We start from the raw sequence: 19,325 nt of genomic DNA on the forward strand, positions 1-19,325 counted from the left end.
GGCCACAGCCCAACCCCAGGAATCAGCCTTCGATTCTCAGAAACTGGCAAGAGGATGTGGCAAGAGGGTGTGAGAGCAGCCCAGCATCTGACACCAAACCCCCAACCCCACTCCTGTACACGATTTGGCAAGAAAAGGGTACCCAGGGACAATGCCCTTCAGCCCACCCAAGACACTTGCTCTTCTCCAGACCAAGGCAGGAGAGTAAAGGCCACAGAAGGTGGGGACCAAGGAGGGGGGACAGCTCCCTCTGCTGGAGGCTCAAGGAATAGCATAGCCTCAGGAACTGCTGCACCATTCACTGCCCAACACTCACCACTTCAGTGCCTGTGATCCCAGCCAGCAGCTCCGTGAGCTCATCTCCAGATGTGGAGCAGGCACCCAGGCCTTGCACTGCAGCCCCAATGCTGCCCGTGGCGATCATGGATGGCGGGTACATGGCAAAGGTGTAATCTTGGGGGGGGGTGGGGGGGAAGAAAGGACTGAAGCAGGAAGATTTCAAGGATAACAAACAGTATGGCCCTTCCATTCCTCAGAAAGTGCCAGGCTGTATGAATCGGGCAGGGGTGTACAGGAAAACCCCAGCAGTGAGTGGGGAGAGAGAGGCAGGCAAGGGTCTGGTCCAGGGTGGTCTGTAGTGATCCTAGCCAGGGACCAGGGAGTAAATGAGTCTCTTCCAGGTGTGGACACAAAATTAGGGTTAAGAGACCCAGGTTCTGCTACCAACTTCATCACTGTGAGACCCTAGGCCCTCAATGTCCCCACCCACCTAAGGCGGGGGGCTGTCTCTGAAATCCCATACAGCTCCATGTTCTGCTGCTCTTCTGAGCTGGGGACTCAGGGGATAGAACCTTCACAAATCTTGAGAGAGTATAAATCAGAATCTCCTAGTCTCCTCTCACGCGTTTAAGTCTTACAATTTTTCTGGTTTGGCAAAAATGTGTGTCGGACTCCTACCTGTAGCACAGAGGGCCAAAAAGGTCTGGGCGTGCTTTTTGACCAAGGCCTGTCGGTCACGGGGCAGAGCGAGCCGGTGGAGAATCAGAGCCAGGAAATCATGGGCAATCACAGCGGCCAGGTCCCACTTGAGCTTCCCCAGGACCAGCACCTCCCAATCCTGGAGGTTGAGGAAGAGGGTGGAGTTAGTGGCTAAAGGGAAGGGGCGGGAGTAAAGAGGAAGTCTCCTGGGGAAGGAAGCCCATCACACTTGAAGGTCAGGACCCCAGTTCTGCTTCTGAGTTTAGGGACTGGCACTGGAGGGGAGTGGGGCGCCCAGGGCAGGACAGAGCTGGGGACACTTGCTTTGAGCACGTATTGATCACTTTCTAGGTGCCAAAATGACGTGCTGTACGTGAATCGTCTCTTTTAATCCTGCTAGGTTAATCTTTGGGGGCCAATAATCCAGGCCTTCTCCTGACTTCCTGCAGAGCTCTGAGTACTTCTCTAAGCCAGGGTTGAAAGACAAGACTGCAGCAGACACCACCAGCATCACCATGAACTTGAGGCTCCTCTGGTGTGAAGCAGAAAGACTCCGTGATCCCAAGGACTTGTGAAAGGGGAGCTCACCACTAGCCTCTCCCACCACAGAGCCTCCCAATCAAGTCCACACCTCTTGAAGAAACTGGGGTGAGCATGAGGCCACACCTCCTGTGACACAGCCCGTGAGCCAACCCTGAGGTTCCTCAAAGTGGAGGTTGCCCAACCCAACCCACATCCCCTTGGTGGGACATGGGGTGGGGGGGGCAGGGGGGATTGAGGTAGAGCACCCCACTCCACCCCTTTGGCTGGAACCCATGGCCGCTAGAAGCACTGGAGTCTCAGGAAGAGAAGTGGAGGCCAAGCCAGACAGGATGGATCCAGATGATCCCTGAGGAGGCAAACCTCCTCTCCATCTGCCCTGGCTGCTGCACCACTGCTAGGTCCTGGAAGGAGGCTGGGGGCCCCACCCCAATCCACTTGTCTGGGGTCCCCAGCCCTGGCCCCATTTCTGAGTTGCACACATGAGGATTTCTTCACTGCTCCGTCTCAGGAAGGAACTCATGGGTTTGACCCCTCACTAAGGTAGAAAGGGTGACCCCACCCAACCTCTTCGAGGCCCCCAGTCACACACAGCTCTCCGTCTCCGGGCCCCGCCTAGGTGTCATCCTCTTAAATGTCTCACAGTGCCCCACAGAAAACAGCCTGGCCTGGGGCCAGGAGAAGCAGGGCAGAGAAGCTAGCGTCCCACTCCTGGTCCTTGTCCCAGCGGTCAAACTCAAGCTCCTAACTCGAAGCAAACAAGGAAACATCTGGAAGGCAACTAGGAGAGGGGCTTTCCCTGTGGAGAGGCCTAGGGCCCTGCATGAGGGAGGGTGGCCACCTAAGCCTGTATCCAGGCAACCCCTGAATCTCAGCCCAAGCTCAGAAGAGAACACATGCCTGGCAGCTTCCATGACCTCTTAGGCTACCGGAGGCCACCTGAGCTAGCTAGCACCCCCAAAGCCTGCTCCTCTGCCCCAGGGCAATGCTGAGGTAGGACCCTTCTCTCCTCTGGGTCCCAGCCTCTGTGGCACAAGGATTTGGACTGACTGGAGCTCTCAGGGCCCCCCGGGTGGGGGGGGGGCTTCCAACTCTAACCTTCTAGGGAGTCACCGGCTCACTCCACCCCCAGCCCAGGCACGGGAGTGGGGGTCGAGGACTTTCTGTCTATTCTGAAAAACTTCCCTCACCTAAGGCACCCACATCACCCCAATCTTTCCACAAAAAGGAAGTCCCCTTCTACCTTCTTAGCCCCAACCCCTCCAAAAACAGTCTGCTTACTAGTCCTGGAAACCAGCTCCACCTTCAGACTTGCCGACAACTACCAGATTCATCACCAAGAGCTGTGGGGCCTCCCAGATTCCCAACTCCGGCCTCCTACTCCCATCTCTGAGAGCTATTTGGCAGGAAGAGGAATCCTGCTCCTCGACAAGCAGCACTCGGGGGCCCCAGTACCCTGGCTTCCCAGCCAGCCAATCACAGCAGCCGGCACGCTGCCCTCCTCCCCGGGAGATGGGGCCCCAGGACTCCTGCTCTGACCAGGCGGCTGCAGAGCAAGGTGGAGGAAGGTGCCGGCTCAGCCCTCTCCCCCAGACCCCCAAGCATGATCTGCAGGCCCTCAGCAACCTCCTCTCCCAGCTCAGTGGGGAAGGAGAGCCCATCACTCCTCTGTCTCGGAAGCACCCAGCCTGAGTTCCCAGCAAGAGGCCCAGGGAGCCACTTCCCAAACCACAGGAGTGACAGCAGCTCCCCACAGGGTTATGAAAGACCTTGGGCAGAGTGGGTGGGCCTGGGGAGAGGCCATCATTATCACATCGGAAGCAGCTGCAGCTCAGCCCCCCTGTCTGTCCCTCAGCTCTGGCCTTTGGCTAAGGGGGAAAGGGAGAGATGATTCCACCAGGCCAGGAGCAGCTGCTCAGGTTTTTCAGAGAGAGGCTAGGAAGGGAGGATTCGGAAGGAGCGGTCTCCCTGGGGAGAGAAGAGGAAGGAGAGAAGAAGGTGGGACCAAACGCCACGGCCCTGCCTCAGAGCCACCAACGCCTGGCTTTAATCTGCTCTGGGAGGCTTTTCCATCACAAAGTCCACACACTGGGATAAAGACTCAACCGAGCCCCCCTCCCCCACACGAAGCACATTCCACTCCCCGACTCCAGTGGGGGTGCGCAGGCACGTCCTGCTGCTGCCAATAAATAACTCACGGTGGCTGTGTAAACCCAGAGGCAAAGTACTAGTGAGTGTAGACATGCAGTTTGACTTGTTGCTATCTGGAGGAAAGACCAGGAAGGAGTGGCACCCCCTGGAGGCCAGGAGAAGGGGATTTAGTTCCTGCCGGCAGCGCAGGCCTGGGAGCGCGTGGGGGGGGGGAACGGGGGGGGGCGGCTACGACCTGGGCGGGGGCTACGCTGACCATCACACCACACGGCCCCATCCTTTGTCCAAAAAAAATTTAAAAAGCCTCTGCTACCCTGTGCAAGGGCAGAAAGCCGCCCGAGGTCTTAGCTTTCCTTTTTCTGGTGAGTGAGGAGGCAGGAGATGTTGGGGGGCGGGGGGAGTTGTGCACGCACCCGCAGCTGGCGGGGAGAGACAGAGTGGTCCGTGTAGATGCACAGTTTTTCGATGGTCAGGGGCGTAGTCTCGCGCAGCTTGGAGGCCAGCAGCATGCAGACCGCACCCAGGAGCTGCAACTGCGCCTTGCGGGTGGGGACGCAGGACAGGTAGCGATCCAGGTAGTTCATGGCCAGGGGGAAGACTTCCTCCTCACAGCGCTGCTCCTCACACACCTGGGGGAGGGCGCACGGTCATTTCTGGGACAGAGGCAGAGGAGACGCAGCAGCACTAAAGGTTGGGGGGGGGGGCTGAAAGGGATTGGGACGGGGAGCAAGAAATGGCAGGGGGTAGGTGTCCTTACAGTGACAGGGACTAAAACGCAGGATGCGCCTTCCCCAAGGTGACGCCCCCCCCACTTCCTCGACGTTGCCTCCACCCCCACACCCGGGGCTGGGGAGAGGGGGGCTGTAAGCCAGAGGCTCCCTTAAGGATTCCAAACTGAGTCTGCCCTCCCCCATACCGAGGGCGATGGGGGACGGACGAGTCACCCACTGTAGCCAGAGAACTGGGACCTTACCCCCATTACCGCCACCCACTGCACACACCCAAAGGGAAGGGAGGAGACTCCAGCCGCGGCCTCCCGCACTTTTCATTTCCCTGACGGCCGGAACAGCGCGCGCCACCCCCACCGCCTTCCCCGCCAGAACCCCGCGACACACACAGGAACCGGCTCTGCGGCGGGGGCGGCTGAGCCCAAGGTTTTCCAGCCGCGCTCTCCAGAGAGGGCCGGGCAGGGGAGCAAGGCAGGAGACGCTGGGAGAAGCCGGAGGGGAGAGGGTGGCCCTTGTCCCGCTTTCCCGGCCCAAGAGAGGGTTAGTTAGGGTGCCAAACGACTGGCAGTCAAAGCCAGGGTTGGAGAAGAGAAAGAAAGGACCACCTGGGAGGCAGCCGGCTAGGGTGCGCGAGCGCAAGGCCAGGCCCCGGGGATGTGCGCCACAGAAACATCTTGATGATTGTTGTTGGGACCAGGATGTCCCGACAGGGCGGCCCCGGGATGTCCGGAGCTGGGGGACGCAAGGGTGGCGGGGGAGGGGAGACCAGTCCGGGCGGTACCTCCAGCATCCAGTACGCCAGCATCTTCCGCATGTGCGGCTTGATCTCCCTCTGCACACATTGGAAGTAGGAGGCGCGGGGCACATAGCGCTCCTCCAGGCGGAGCAGGCTCTGCAGGACCCGCTGGTCCCCCAGCAGCCGCGGGTCCGGCCCGGCCCGGGGCGCGTGCCGGGTGCCCTCGCAGCACAGCAGCTCCATACTCGGGCAGCGCACGGGCAGGGCGGGAGTGCGGGCTGGCGAGCCAGAACGCAAGGCGGCGGGCCGGAGAGCGCGGGGCGCGGGACTGGTGCTGGCGCTGGCACTCCGCGTTGGAGCCTCAGCCCGCCCCCGCCGCCGCGCGCCGCTTCCCTGACAGGCGCCCCGCCCCTCGCGACCGAGTAGCAACCGTGGAATGCTCGGACGTCGCGACGTCCCAAGGGGCGGGGCCTCCGGCGCCCAGACGGAAAGGGCGGGCGGGCGCTCCCCCCCACCCCGCCCCCGGGCGGCCGTATTGGTCCGCCGGGCGCGGGCCGGCCGGCTTCCGGGCGCTCCGAGCCTTCTGACCACCCGGTGCAGAGAGGTACTTTGGAGGTGGGGCTCTTCCCCACCTACAAGCCCTCCCGTTTGGCTGCTCAGACTCCAGTTGCCCAGGAAGAACTTTTCTCCAAAGGTTATTCATTCATTCAGTCAGTCATCAAACCCGACTTCACCCGCTGCTTGCTTTAGGGAATATGAATAATAATAAAGTAGCTAGTTCTTAAAAAAATAAAAAAAAGCTAGTTCTAGGTGAAGACTGTTGTAAGCACTTTTGATTCTTCATGAAAAAAGCTATGAATTAGGTCTTGTATTGGTTTTGAAATTGAGGAAACCGAAACACGGTAAATACAGTCTTAGTCTGAGCTATAGGATTGGGAAGCTGACAGTCTGACTCCAGAACCTGTGCTCTGCACCATTCCCTGCAGGATCAAAATCTGCATTTCAACAAGATCCCTGGTGATTCCTGTGCATATTAAAGTGCTAGAAGAGCTAGTCTAAATCCGCACATTTCAGAAATACAACGGGGCGGAAAGACCGTGGATTCAAGGCCTCACCTCTTCAAGTTGGCTGTGTGGCCTTGGAAAAACCCTGAAGTCCGCCTTAGTTTCTGTCTGAGGAAAACATGGGTGGGGAAACTAGATCCTTTTTGGAAGAGTTTCTTTAATTTTTGTTTTTCTTTTTATTTTTTAGGACCGCACCCAGAGCACATGGAGGTTCCCAGGCTAGGGGTCGAATCGGAGCTACAGCTGTCGGCCTACGCCAGAGCCACAGCAACACCAGATCCAAGCCTCATCTTCGACCTACACCACAGCTCACAGCAACGCCAGGTCCTTAACCCACTGATTGAGGCCAGGGATCGAACCCAAAACCTCATGGTTCCTAATCAGATTGGTTTCCACTGCACCACCACAGGAACTCCTCTGGTAATGCTCTAAATAGGAGGAGGCCATGGGGATCCCTGCCTCTCCTGGGGTCCTCCAAGTAGAGGAAACCCTAAGGAAGAGAGTTACCAGAGAGATGAGAGCCTATAGAAGAGGCAAGCTCTATGTTAAGGATTTTCTCTATCAGTTCTTTTTAAGATAATAAAGCTTTCCTCATTTACATATCATGGAAATAGTCATCAGCAATGTAGAAAACACAGATAAGCCACACAAAAAAAGAAATAATAATTGGAGTTCCCGTTTTGGCTCAGAGGGTTACAAACCCTAATAATTATCCATGAGGATACAGTTTTGATCCTTGGCCTCACTCGGTGGGTTAAGGATCTGGTGTGGCTGTGGCTATGGTGTAACCTGTCAGCTGTAGCTCTGATTCAACTGCCAGCCCAGGAACTTCCATATGCCGCAGGTGTGGCCATAAAAAGCAAAAAAGGAAAACAAAAAAGGATAATAATAATTACGTGCACTTTCGCCATCCAGATAACCTTTTAAATGTCAATGTTTATTTTTCTAAAACTGAGCTATAGATATATTTTTAAATGAGATCATTGCAAACTTTTGTAAGCTCTTTTTTTCACTAACAGATATACTCACAGCACTTTTGCCATGTCACTAAATATTCACATTATTTTTAATGACTACATAGTATGCCATTGGGTGAATGTGTCGTATTCTATTTTACCAAATCTATATTGTTGGAAATTTAGGTTGTTTCTAGTTCTTCCCTATTAGAAACAATACTGTAAAATATTTTTGTGGCAGTATCTTTGTGCACACTCATGACTATATTTCTAGAAGTGAATTAATTTCCAGAAATGGAATTTCTCAATCAGAGGTTATGAAACATTCTAAGGCTTTTGATACAGTTCTTATTACCAAATTTCCCTGCTGAAAGGTTGAACCAATCTAATGAACAAACATTAGATATCTACTTAAAAAAAAAAATCTACCAACTGGTGAGATGAAAAGTGGTTTATTAGTAATGTGCATAAAATTTTTAAATCAAGAGCTCTCGTGTCGGAGTGAATGTGTGCTGTGTACCTGGTCTGATCTTGTTTAGACCTTTACTCCTGTTTTCAAAAATATAAACAAGAAGTTTCTTTAGTTAATCATTGCATTGCACTCTTTCATTAAAGAGGACAATGAACTTAAAATTATAAAGATTATCTGTGAAATTATGGGGAGGAGCTACAGCTGCTGGCCCATGCCACAGCCGCAGTAACACCAGATCTGAGCCTCATCTGCGACCTACACCACAGCTTATGGCAAAGCCAGAGCCTTAACCCATTGATCGAGGCCAGGGATCGAACCCACAACCTCCTGGTTCCTAGTCGGATTCGTTTCTGCTGCGCCACGATGGGAGCTCCTAGTAATAATATTTTGGACATATTATTAGACATTGACATTTCTTATGTAAGTTAGTCACCTATTCACACCCTTGGCCAAGTCTTTTATGGGTTTTTTTTCTTATTGATTTATAAGTGCTTATTACATTTGAAGGATATTAACACTTTTTCATATTTTTTGTCACATATTTTGTGAATTTTTTTAGCTCATTGTGTGTCTTTTATTTTTGGTTCCTGATAGATTTTTTTTTTTAACAAATAAAATATTTATTTATTTTTAGGACCACACCCACAGCATATGGAGGTTCCCAGGCTAGGGGTCCAGTGAGAACTGTAGCCAATGGCCTACACCAGAGCCACAGCAATGCAGGATTTGAGCTGCATCTGTGACCTATACCCCAGCTCACGGCAACACTGGATCCTTAACCCACTGAGACCAGGGATCAAACCTCGTCCTCATGGATGCTAGTCGGATTGGTTAACTGCTGAGCCATGACAGGAACTCCTAGTGTATCATATTAACTGGAGCTCTAGGCTTTTTTGTCCCAAATCATCACCCAGTATGTCTCATGGCATTGATTTACTAATCAGTTCTTGGGAGTTCCTCCCGTTTGGCACAGCGGAAGCGAATCCGACTAAGGAACTATGGGTTTTGGGTTTGATCCCTGGGCTCGATCATTGGGCTAAGGATCTGGTGTTGCCATGAGCTGTGACATAGGCCGGCAGCTATAGCTCCTATTCGACCCCTAGCCTGGGAACCTCAATATGCCACAGGTGCGACCCTAAAAAGACAAAAGACAAAAAAACCAAAAAAAACAAAAAACAATCAGTTCTTTATGTCACTCATTTCCCTGCTATAAGCAACTCTGGGCCTGGTTCTTGCATCTTAGATGATGCCTTATTTCAGTTATTAGTGGCCAAAGGCTTTCCCTTGGGAATTGGCCCTCAGAATTCCTGCCTCAGAATTTTGTCTGAGGAAACTCATCTGGTTTTTAACCCACTATCAGGCATAAAGTTGCTTAAGAAAGACACTAAACGCTCATTTAGTCTGAAATAACCACTGTCCTCCACTTCTAGAGAGAACTAGCCTCAATTTCAGCAAGAGAGATAGATTTAAGTTAGATGGCAGAGAAAACCCCAGCTAAACAATGATACGGGAAAGAGGAAAGAGGAACAGAATCTTCTTTGGCGACCTCTAAAAACATGGCAGGAGCTCTCATTGCCCTCCTCAGCTCCTCAGTCCCCCTCTGTCACCAGTCAGCCCATTTATCCTCTCTGCTCAGTTTATCTGTTCATCCTTCCAGGTCCAGCTCAGATCCAACCTCCTCCAGAAAGCCTTCCTAGAACAGTCCAGCTACAGGAACCCGCACTAGCCTCCAAACTCCGCAGATCCCGCTTCCAGCTCTGGACCTGCTCCCTCCCACTAGCCAGAGCCTAACCTCCTGGAAAGGAGAAGACAGTCCACGTGTATCAATATCCATCTATGTGCCAGGCACTGGGCCGGGGGGTAACGATCCATCATCTCACCCTCTAAGAATTATTTTCGTAAATTTTTTTTTTTTTTTTTTTTTTTTGGCCACCCCCAGAGCATGTGGCAGTTCCTAGGCCAGGGATGGAACCCACACCACAAGAGCAAGCAGAACCAACCACAGCAGTGACAACGCCAGAGCCTTAACCTGCTGAGTCACCAGGGAACTCCTAAGAATTATTTCTGTAGGGAAAAACTGAGGTACGATGGAATTAAAGCACTTAGTGAAGGTCTATTTAGCTCCTCCTTAAATATACCCCTTTTTATGCTATCCTGCCTCTTCTTAAGGACAGGGATCTTGTCCTGTTTGCCTGCATCTACCCTGCAGGACCCAGCACTCTTGCAGTCACCAGCAATAATATCAGCTCCTTGTGTAGCACTCACAGTGTTCCAGGCCCTACGTGTCCCTACTATGGAGGAAATCATCTCATTTTCACATTAATCTTCTGAGAACTATACTACTCTTTCCCCCCACTTTACAGAAAGGGAAGCCACTACTCTAACAGTGACTAGGAGTTCCCATTGTGGCTCAGCTGGTTAAGAACCCAACTAGTATCTGCGAGGATGTGGGCTCCATCCCTGGCTTCGCTCAGTGGGTAAAAGGATCTGGTGTCAGCTGTGGTGTAGGTCACAGATACGGCTTGGATCTGGCATTGCCGTGGCTGTGGCAGAGGCCAGCAGCTGCAGCTCCAATTCGACCCCTAGCCCGGGAACTTTCATATGCCTGGGGTGCGGCCCTAAAAAGACAGAAGACAAAAAAAACCAAAAACACAGATTGTGGCCCCAAGCAAAACAAAAACAAAACCAGCAAAACTGTGACTAAATAATTTGGCCCAGGTCATAAAGCTAGTAGAGGCCAGTTTCAGTCCAGGCACTCTGGCTGCAGAGCCTATGCGCTTCACTGTATTCTACTGCCTCTTGTGCTGGTCCATGAGTGTTTACTGATTTATTAATGAAGGGGAACACAGAGGCTGCCCAGTTCTGGAAGCTATGGTGTGAGCCCGCATGCTGGGGAAGGGGGCTCCTGGTAGGCAGGGCATTTTGAAGGATACCTCTGCCTGGCTCCTGGCTGGGACTGCCCTGCCCAGAGCAAAGTCGTCCTGGACCTTAAGGCCAAGGTCAGCTACAAGTTGGCCGTCCGCTAAGGAGGCAGGTGACCTCAACCCAGGCTCAGGGCAGAGGAGTTTCTGAAAGGTTGGCTGATCTGCCTGGAAACTTCATCAAGTACCTAGGAAAGGAATCGGGGCTGCCCTTGTTTTTTCATAAAAGAAAAAAAGACAAAAAGCACTTACCTAAGCACAGGGCCAACAGGGGGAGGAACTTCTGGCCAGGTGCGTTCAATTAGAGAAAGTTGCTCAATGAAATGGCCAATTAGAGGAGGGGTGGGAATGGAATGTCGCAGGCCAGATGAAAAGCCCCAAGGAGGAAAGAGAGAATGCTTTCCTCCTCCTCTTCCTTCGCCCACTCCTCCTCCTCACCAGCATTGAAATGTCCCCCTCTGAGAACTGAGAGGGTGAACAAGGTGACAGCTGAGGCCCATCACCCCACGGGGCACATTCTGTGGCTCAGTCACCTTCGGACCCATGGAGATGACAGGTGGAGGCAAGGTCACCTGGATGGAGGCTGGGGAAAGGCTGCCGGGTAAGGCTGCTTGCGTTCAAAACCCGGCTCCACTGGGACCACTCAGTCTGTTTCCTCTTTTGTCCAGTGAGGATGATAACAGCCTTCACCCCCACGTGGGTTCTGAGGACTGAACGGGCAGAAAGCAGCTTGCCCATGCCTGGCACACAGTGAGCATTAAAAGCCAGCCGTGCGTTGCTATTGTTATTAGTATTATTATTCCCTCTTTCAAGATGCACTCTTTCTCCTATAAACATACACCTGGAACCCCTCTGAGAATAGCAAACGTTTGAGCAGAAGCCCTCCTTCTGGGATGGCAGCTGTAGCAAACTTAATGACCCAGCTCATGGGGTTAGGGGAGGCAGGGAGGTAGTGATGAACACCGCTGGGCCCAGGGCTCCAGGGCTCTGCCACTCCCCCACCTTCCTGGGCTATGTGACTTGGGGCGAAATTATACCACCTCTCTGTGCCTTGGTTTCCTTTTCTGAAAACTGGGATGATAGTAATACCTCCCCTAAGAGTGGCTGTGAGTATGAAATGCACTCACTAATGTCAAACACCCAGAACCATGCCTGCCACATGGAGAGCCATTAAAAACAAAAGTTCAGGAGTTCCCGTCGTGGCGCAGTGGTTAACGAATCCGACTAGGAACCATGAGGTTGCGGGTTCGGTCCCTGCCCTTGCTCAGTGGGTTGACGATCCGGCGTTGCCGTGAGCTGTGGTGCAGGTTGCAGACGCGGCTCGGATCACGCGTTGCTGTGGCCCTGGTGTAGGCTGGTGGCTACGGCTCCGATTAGACCCCTAGCCTGGGAATCTCCATATGCCACGGGAGCGGCCTAAGAAATAGCAAAAAGACCAAAAAAAAAAAAAAAAAAGTAAAAACAAAAGTTCAGGATTTCCCGTCGTGGTGCAGTGGTTAACAAATCTGACTAGGAACCATGAAGTTGTGGGTTTGATCCCTGGCCTTGCTCAGTGGTGTTGCTGTGAGCTGTGGTGTAGGTTGCAGACTCGGCTCAGATCCCACGTTGCTGTGGCTCTGGCGTAGGCCGGTGGCTACAGCTCTGATTAGACCCCCAGCCTGGGAACCTCCATATGCTGCGGGAGTGGCCCTAGAAAAGGCAAAAAGACAAAAAAAAAAAAAAATTTCATTGTGATCGTGGTACTTAAAGGCACAGACTTCTTTATGTATAGGGACTATCGATGATAATAAAGGTAATACAATGAATGTAGAGGCACTTGGATGATAAGGAATACCAGAGATGACGGGAGTGACGGAGACGATTTGGCAAATTCTTTGCTTCAGAAAGAATGAAGAAGACAGCGTTCTGGCCAATGAAACCATCTGTATACAAAAAGTGGTCTGATATGCTGTTACTGGATTTCCTAGTTTTCTGAGAATTGGAGAAACTTACTGAATACTATTCCTCCCCTCCCAACTTTTTACTTTGAAATATTTCAAACCTACAGGAAAGCTGCAAGAGTTAGGACTCTGAACACCAACACACCCTTCACCTAAATTCCTATGTGTATTTTGTTGAACTATTTGAAACCTAATTATAGACACTGTGACTCCCCATCCGTACATATTTCAGCCTGTGTCTCCTAAGAATGCAACGGTGTCCCACGTAACCATGAAACAATGATCCCAGTTAGAAAATGTACACACACAATGCCACAAGCTACATGCGAAGCTCCCCCGTAGTTCCACTAATATCCTGCTTTCTCAACCCAAGATCCAATCAAGGCTCAGGTTTGCATTGCTACCTCTGTAATCTCCTTTTCTCTAGAACAGCTCCTGACCCTTCTTTTTTTTTTTAAAAAAAAAAAAAAAAAAAAAAGGTCTTTGATAACACTGGTATTTTTGAAAGCCAATTGTTTTACACAGTGTGCTCCCACGTGGATTTGGCAGATAGTTTTCTCTTGACTAGATGAAGATTAAGTATCTTAGGTAGAGATATTACACAGTGATGTTGCGTCTAGATGTACATTTTTTTTTAAGTGGAAAAATCAAGCATTAGACCAAATGGAATATAATTTTGTTTTATTCTTTGAGGATTCAGGAGACACTGCAGGGCTTACACTATACCAGGTCACTTTTTTCTTTTCTTTTTCTTTTTTTGGCTCACCCATAGCATATGGAGTTCTCGGGGCCAGGGATCAGATCCAAACCGCACCAGAAACCTATGCTGCAGATGTAGCAATGCTGGCTTCTTAACTCACTGTGCCAGGCCAGGGATCGAACCTGCATCCCAGTATTCCAGAAATGCCACCAATCCTGCTGCATAGTAGCAGGAAATCCCAGGTCACTATTTCGAACATCTGTTGTACAATATTTCAGATATCAACTTTGAAAGGTTTTGTTCATCTATTACACGGTAAAAACTGATCATACTCTTCCAATAGATATAGAATCTTTAATTTGTAGACTATGTCCAAACCTGCTACTCTAACATATTATGTACATTATAGAACATATGAAGAAAATGTAAAGGGTAAGACGAAGACACACAGGGAGTTCCCGTTGTGGCCCAGTAGAAACAAATCCAACTAGGAACCATGAGGTTTCAGGGTTGATCCCTGGCCTCACTCAGTGGGTTAAGGATCCAGCGTTGCCATGGCTGTGGCATAGGCCGGTGGCTACAGCTCTGATTCGACCCCTAGCCTGGGAACCTCCATATGCCGAGGGTGCGGCCCTAAAAAAAGCCAAAAAAAAAAAAAAAAAGAACAAGATGTTGTACATGTATACAATGGAATACTATTCAGCCATTTAAAAAAACCCAAAATATTGCTATTTGCAGCAACATGGGTACAACTAGAGATTCTCATACTAAGTCAGAAAGAGAACGACAAATACCACGACATCACTTATATGTGGAATCTAAAACATGGCACAAATGAACCTATCTTACAGAACAGAAACAGACTCATAGGCATAAGGAACGGACCTGTGGTTGCCAATGGGGAGGGGGAGGGAGTAGGATGGCCTGGGAGTTTGGGGTTAGTAGATGCAAACTATTACATTTAGAATGGATAAGCAATGAGGTCCTGCTGTACGGCACAGGGAACTATATCCAATCTCTTGTGATAGAACATGATGGAAGATAATATGAGAAAAAGAATGTTATAAATATGTATGACAGGGTTCACTTTGCTATACAGCAGAAATTGACAGATTATAAATCAACTATACTTTTATAAAAAAATTTAAAAAAAAAGAGCTTCCAGTCTGGATGACTACGGTGATTCTGCATCCTGGAGAATCCTGAGATATCACTGGGACAGAAGACTTATTTACCTGGGCGTCTGCAACCACTTGCAGGGGTAGGGAGGGTGGTCTCTGTGTCATGGGAAGGTGGACTGCAGTGGGAGTGGTGGCAGCTGGTGGTCCTGGGGGCTGAATCCCATTTGAAACAGCCTATGGTGGAAGAAGTTGGACTGAAGGGGCTTAGAGACTAAGTGAGGTGTCAGAAGGGAGAGACAGGAGTTCTCGATGTAGCACAATGGGATCAGCAGCGTCTCTGGAGCACTGGGACACAACAGGTTCAATCCCCGGCCCAGCACAGTAGGTTAAGGATCCAATGTTGCCACAGTTGCTGCATAGATCAAAACTGCGGCTCAGCTCTGATCCCTGGCCCAGGAACTCCATATGCTGCAGGGCAGCCAAAAAGGAAAAAAAAGGGGAAAAAAAAGGAAGGGAGAGTCAGAAAGGGGGCACCGAGAGAAAGTTTAGTCCCTAACTGAGAAGCACTTACTGTGGTAGCACACTGGGGAATTTTAGGTGGTAGTAGTAGTAGTAATAATAATAATAATAACAATAACAGGCTGCACCTTTTCAGCCAGACACTAAGAGCTTTACCAATTTGCTCTGTGAGGCACAGATGCTTTATGACGCTCCTATGACGGAAGGGGACAGAGAGACCCAGGGCAGTCAGGGAACGCCCAACACCAGACAGCTAGCAAGTGGCTGTCTTAGTTTAAGGCTCCCCAGCAGCCGACTCTGAGACAGGTGAAGAAATGTACCTGGGAGATACTTCCAGGAAGCGCCAAGGGTGGGGAAATGAGACGGGAAAGGAAGGCAGGCAGAGAGTGCATCAGCGGGCAGGTCACCACAGCGGGCAAATGGAGCTCAGCCCAGCGAAATGAAGAAAAGTGCACAGAGGAATTCCCGTTGTGGCTCAGTGGGTTAAGGACATGACACAGTGTCTTTGAGGATGCGGGTTCGATCCCTGGGCCTTGCTCAGTGGGTTAAGGATCCATCGTTGCCATAAGCTGCGTCATGGGTGGCAGATGTGGCTCAGATCCCAGGTGGCTGTGGCTGTGGCTGGCAGCTGTACCTTAGATTCAACTCCTAGACCGGGAACTTCCATATGCCGCAGGTGCAGCTGAAAAAAAAAAAAAAGTATGGAAAGTGCATGGAGGAATTCCTGTTGCGGCTCATCAGTAACAAACCCGACCAGTATCCCTGAGGATGTGGGTTCCATTCCTGACCTCACTCAGTGGGTTAAGGCTCAGGTGGCTCAGATCTGGCATTGCTGTGGCTGTGGGGGAGGCCCGCAGCCACAACTTTGATTTGGTCCCTCGCCTGGGAACTTCCATATGCTGCAGATGCAGTCCTAAAACCACAAAAAAAAAAAAAAAAAAAAAAAAAAAAGCACAAAGTAAACTGTGACTTGCTAGCAAATCAAAGAGGTGATCCTGAGGAATACCATGGAGAACGACATGAGGACTCTTACTCTGCCCGTCTTTGTGTGGCCCCCACAAGCCCCCGCTATCACCACCCCAGCTTCAGCCTTGCAAACAGAACCCAGAATTTGTTGCAGTATCAGATGGTTGTTTCAGGGTAGGCCAGACACTCCCCGCTCTCAGAGGTTGAAACTAAATGATCCCAAACCAAATCATGATAATTCCACAGCTGGTTTAGGAACAGGCAGTTGTCATATTCTGGCCATAGGTGGGAAGTAAGTCTGCTAAGGGGCTTCGATATACAGAGTGCAAGAGAAAAACGTTCATTTCTGCCTCGTGGGAGAATGGAGTGAGATATGCTAATATTTACTGCATGCTTGACATGCGCCAAGCACCATTCTAAGAGTTTTTTTTTTTAAACTAATTCATTAATCCATATAATACTAAGCTTCTGAGGCAAAGTAGTATTATCCCATTTGACAGAAGTTAAGCAATTCACCTAACATCAGACAGCTGTGAGATCTGAAACCAGGTTTGACTACAGAATCCACACTCTATTATCATCATCATTATTATTATTGTCATGCCCATGGCACGCAGAAGTTCCTGGAGCAGGAATCCAGCAGTAAGCAGAGCCACAGCAGTAACAACAGGTCCTTAACCCACTGAGCCACCAGGGAACTCCCCAAATCCACACTCTAAATCACATTGCTGTGATGCCCAGAGCAGCTGCAGCCATCTTGCAATATGAGAGAAGGAGCCGACAGTTGCGAACGACAGCTAAAAGCTCAGAACAAATTTCTCTCTCTGATGTTGTTGAGCTGCTGAATTAATCAATCTTGGAACCACCTACCTGTGGACTATTTGTGATGTATGAGATCATATATTTTCCTTATTGTTTAAGCTACACTCGCTCCCCAAATAAAAGTTCCTTTCTGTATTATCACTCACAAGACATGATAGCCTTCAATAGCAAATAGGTCTACTAAACCTTCAAGAAAAAAAGTAATTTCAGTCTTATACAAACTCAGAGACTATAAAAAGAGGGTTCACTTAACTCATTTTAGTGTAACTTTGATTCCAAAACCCAACAAGAACAATGTGAGAAAAGAAAATTACACCTATGAGCATGAATGCAAAATCATAAGCAAGATATCAGCAAACTGACTCCAGCAATATATAAAAGGGCAAAATGTTACTGACTTTACACCAAAAATGCATGGCAGTTTATTATTTTGAAAAAAATCAATATCATTCATCACATTAAAAGATTAAAGGCGGGGCCTTCCTATTGTGGCTCAGTGGAAACAAACCTGACCAGTGTCCATGAGGATGTGGGTTCGATCCCTGGCCTCAATCAGTGGGTTAAGGATCCAGCATTGCCGTGAGCTGCGGTGAAGGTTGCAGACTACAGATCCTGCATGGCTGTGGCTGGCTGTGGCCGGCAGCTGCAGCTCCAATTCAACCCTTAGCCTGGGAACTTCCATATGCCACAGGTATGGCCCTAAAAAGTCCAAAAAAAATTTTTGTTAATTAAAAAAAAAATTGAAGGGTAAAAAATCCTACGATCGCATCAACAGATGCCAAAAAAGTTTTTGATGAACTTCAATACCTTTTTACAATAAGAAAAAAACTCTCGTCAAAGTAGGATAGAAGGAAACTCCCTTAGTCTGCTATAGGGCATCTAAGAGTAAACATCTTATTTGGCAGTGATGCATCGAAAGTAAACCAGGCACAGTGCCAAACATGCGAGGCCAGTAGACAGAACTTTAAGAGCCTCAGCAAAGGCGGGGAAAGACCAAGGGGTACTGGTTCCTCCTCCATGGCCATCCTACCCAGTGCTTTGCTCTTAAGGCCTCCTTTGCCCAGTGTTCTCAAGGTAGACCATCATTTTCCCACCCCTCTCCTAACTCGTACTTTTTTTTTTTTTTTTTTTTTTGCTTTTTTTCTAGGGCTGCACCTGTGACATATGGAAGTTCTCAGGCTAGGGGTCGAATCAGCTGCAGCTGCCAGCCTACACCACAGCCACAGCAACACGGGATCCAAGGCTCATCTTTACCCTGCACCTCAGCTCTCAGCACCTCAGCTGGATTGCCGTCCCACCGAGCGAGGCCAGGGATCAAACCTGCATCCTCATGGATACCAGTCGGATTCGTTTCCACTGTGCCAAGACGGGAACTCCCAAATGTGTACATTTTTTAATGCATAGCATCGTCTCTCTTCAGAGTCCTCAGATTTAAGTCCTGATGCCATTTAGATCTTCTTCTTTTCTTGGGTTTCCTACATCCAATTAGTTACCTGGCCCAACAAAACCATTCCCTGAAGCTCTCTTAGATCCCATCCTTCCTATTCCTCCAGTAGGCTTTTAGCAAATTTCTCAAACTTTGCCAGCAAAGCAAATCCCCTTGACAGCAGAGAGAATTCACCTCTCTGAGGAATCTGGCTGCATAACCTAAAATTGACTTCTGCAAACCTGAAATGAATCTGAAGTCTAATATCGTGTCTTAGAAACATATATCTATTTGGCATCTGGTCCATAATGACTGTAATATAAGAATAATGCTTTTGGATTTCCCTCATGGCTCAGCAGGTTAAGTATCCAGCATCGTCACTGCTGTGGCTCCGGTTACAGCTGTGGTGCAGGTTCAGTCTCTGGCATGGGGAATTTCCCCATGACATAGGCAGGGCCAATTTTTTTTTTTTTTAATAAAAAAAATTTTTTTAGATGAGAATAAAAATAATGGCTTAGGAGTTCCCGTTGTGGCTAAACGGTTAATGAACCCGACTGGCATCCATAAGGATGCAGGTTCAATCCCTGGCCTCGCTCAGTGGGTTAAGGATCCGGCATTGCTGTGAGCTGTGGTATAGGTCACAGACGAGGCTTGAATCCCAAGTTGCTGTGGCTCTGGTGTAGGCCGGCAGTTACAGCTCCAATTCAACCCCTAGCCTGGGAACCTCCATATGTGGCCTGTGCGGCCCTAAAACACAAAAAGATAAAAATAAAAATAATAATAATAAAAAAAAAAAAGGTTTAAACTACTTGTGGTTAAGGAAAATGAAACTCTACCGAAGCCACGTGTATCATATGATTGACAGAAGGCGCTTCAAACCCTCTCTGAAAGGCTGGGCCCACATTACTCTTGCAAAAGCCACTCTGAGAACCTCCAAGTCTTCACCCCGCTTCCAGATAGATCCAGGATCAGTGGCCCAGAGCCATCAGATTAATCTCTCAGAGACACTCCTTTCATCTCCAGCCCAAGGACCTGCTTATCAGGTCAAATTTAAAAGTCAACCAGCCTGGCTTTTAAAGTTCTCCTTCAAGAAGGCCAAGGCACCCTGTCCCATTTTATCTCAGCTGGAAGACTCCAGCCCACCTCAGGACTGGCTCCTTTCTCCAAATCTTGCTCCTTCCTTCAAGGCCTAGCTCCTAGCCCACCAATTCCAGGAAGCTTCCAGGATTGTAGGATTGAAAGATCAGAGAAATTTTAAGCCAGAAGGCTGAAGGACACCAGGGAG

General features: G+C 49.7%; 1 protein-coding gene across 7 annotated transcripts in view; it reads right to left on the reverse strand.

The window, feature by feature from the left end:
* Positions 1-19,325, reverse strand: part of CCND3 (cyclin D3) — a 95,127-nt gene that overhangs the window by 2,101 nt on the left and 73,701 nt on the right. For 3 of the 7 annotated variants that reach the window (XM_021098376.1, XM_021098374.1, XM_021098375.1), the window contains exons 2-4: positions 4,083-4,298; positions 958-1,117; positions 317-453 (exon numbers count right to left, since the gene is read on the reverse strand). In XM_021098376.1, coding sequence (XP_020954035.1) covers positions 317-453; positions 958-1,117; positions 4,083-4,253 — 468 coding nt within the window. In that variant the 5' untranslated portion in view covers positions 4,254-4,298. 7 annotated transcript variants of the gene reach the window in all.

Source organism: Sus scrofa, chromosome 7 (assembly GCF_000003025.6).
Source record: "Sus scrofa isolate TJ Tabasco breed Duroc chromosome 7, Sscrofa11.1, whole genome shotgun sequence".
Taxonomy (NCBI): Eukaryota; Metazoa; Chordata; class Mammalia; order Artiodactyla; family Suidae; genus Sus; species Sus scrofa.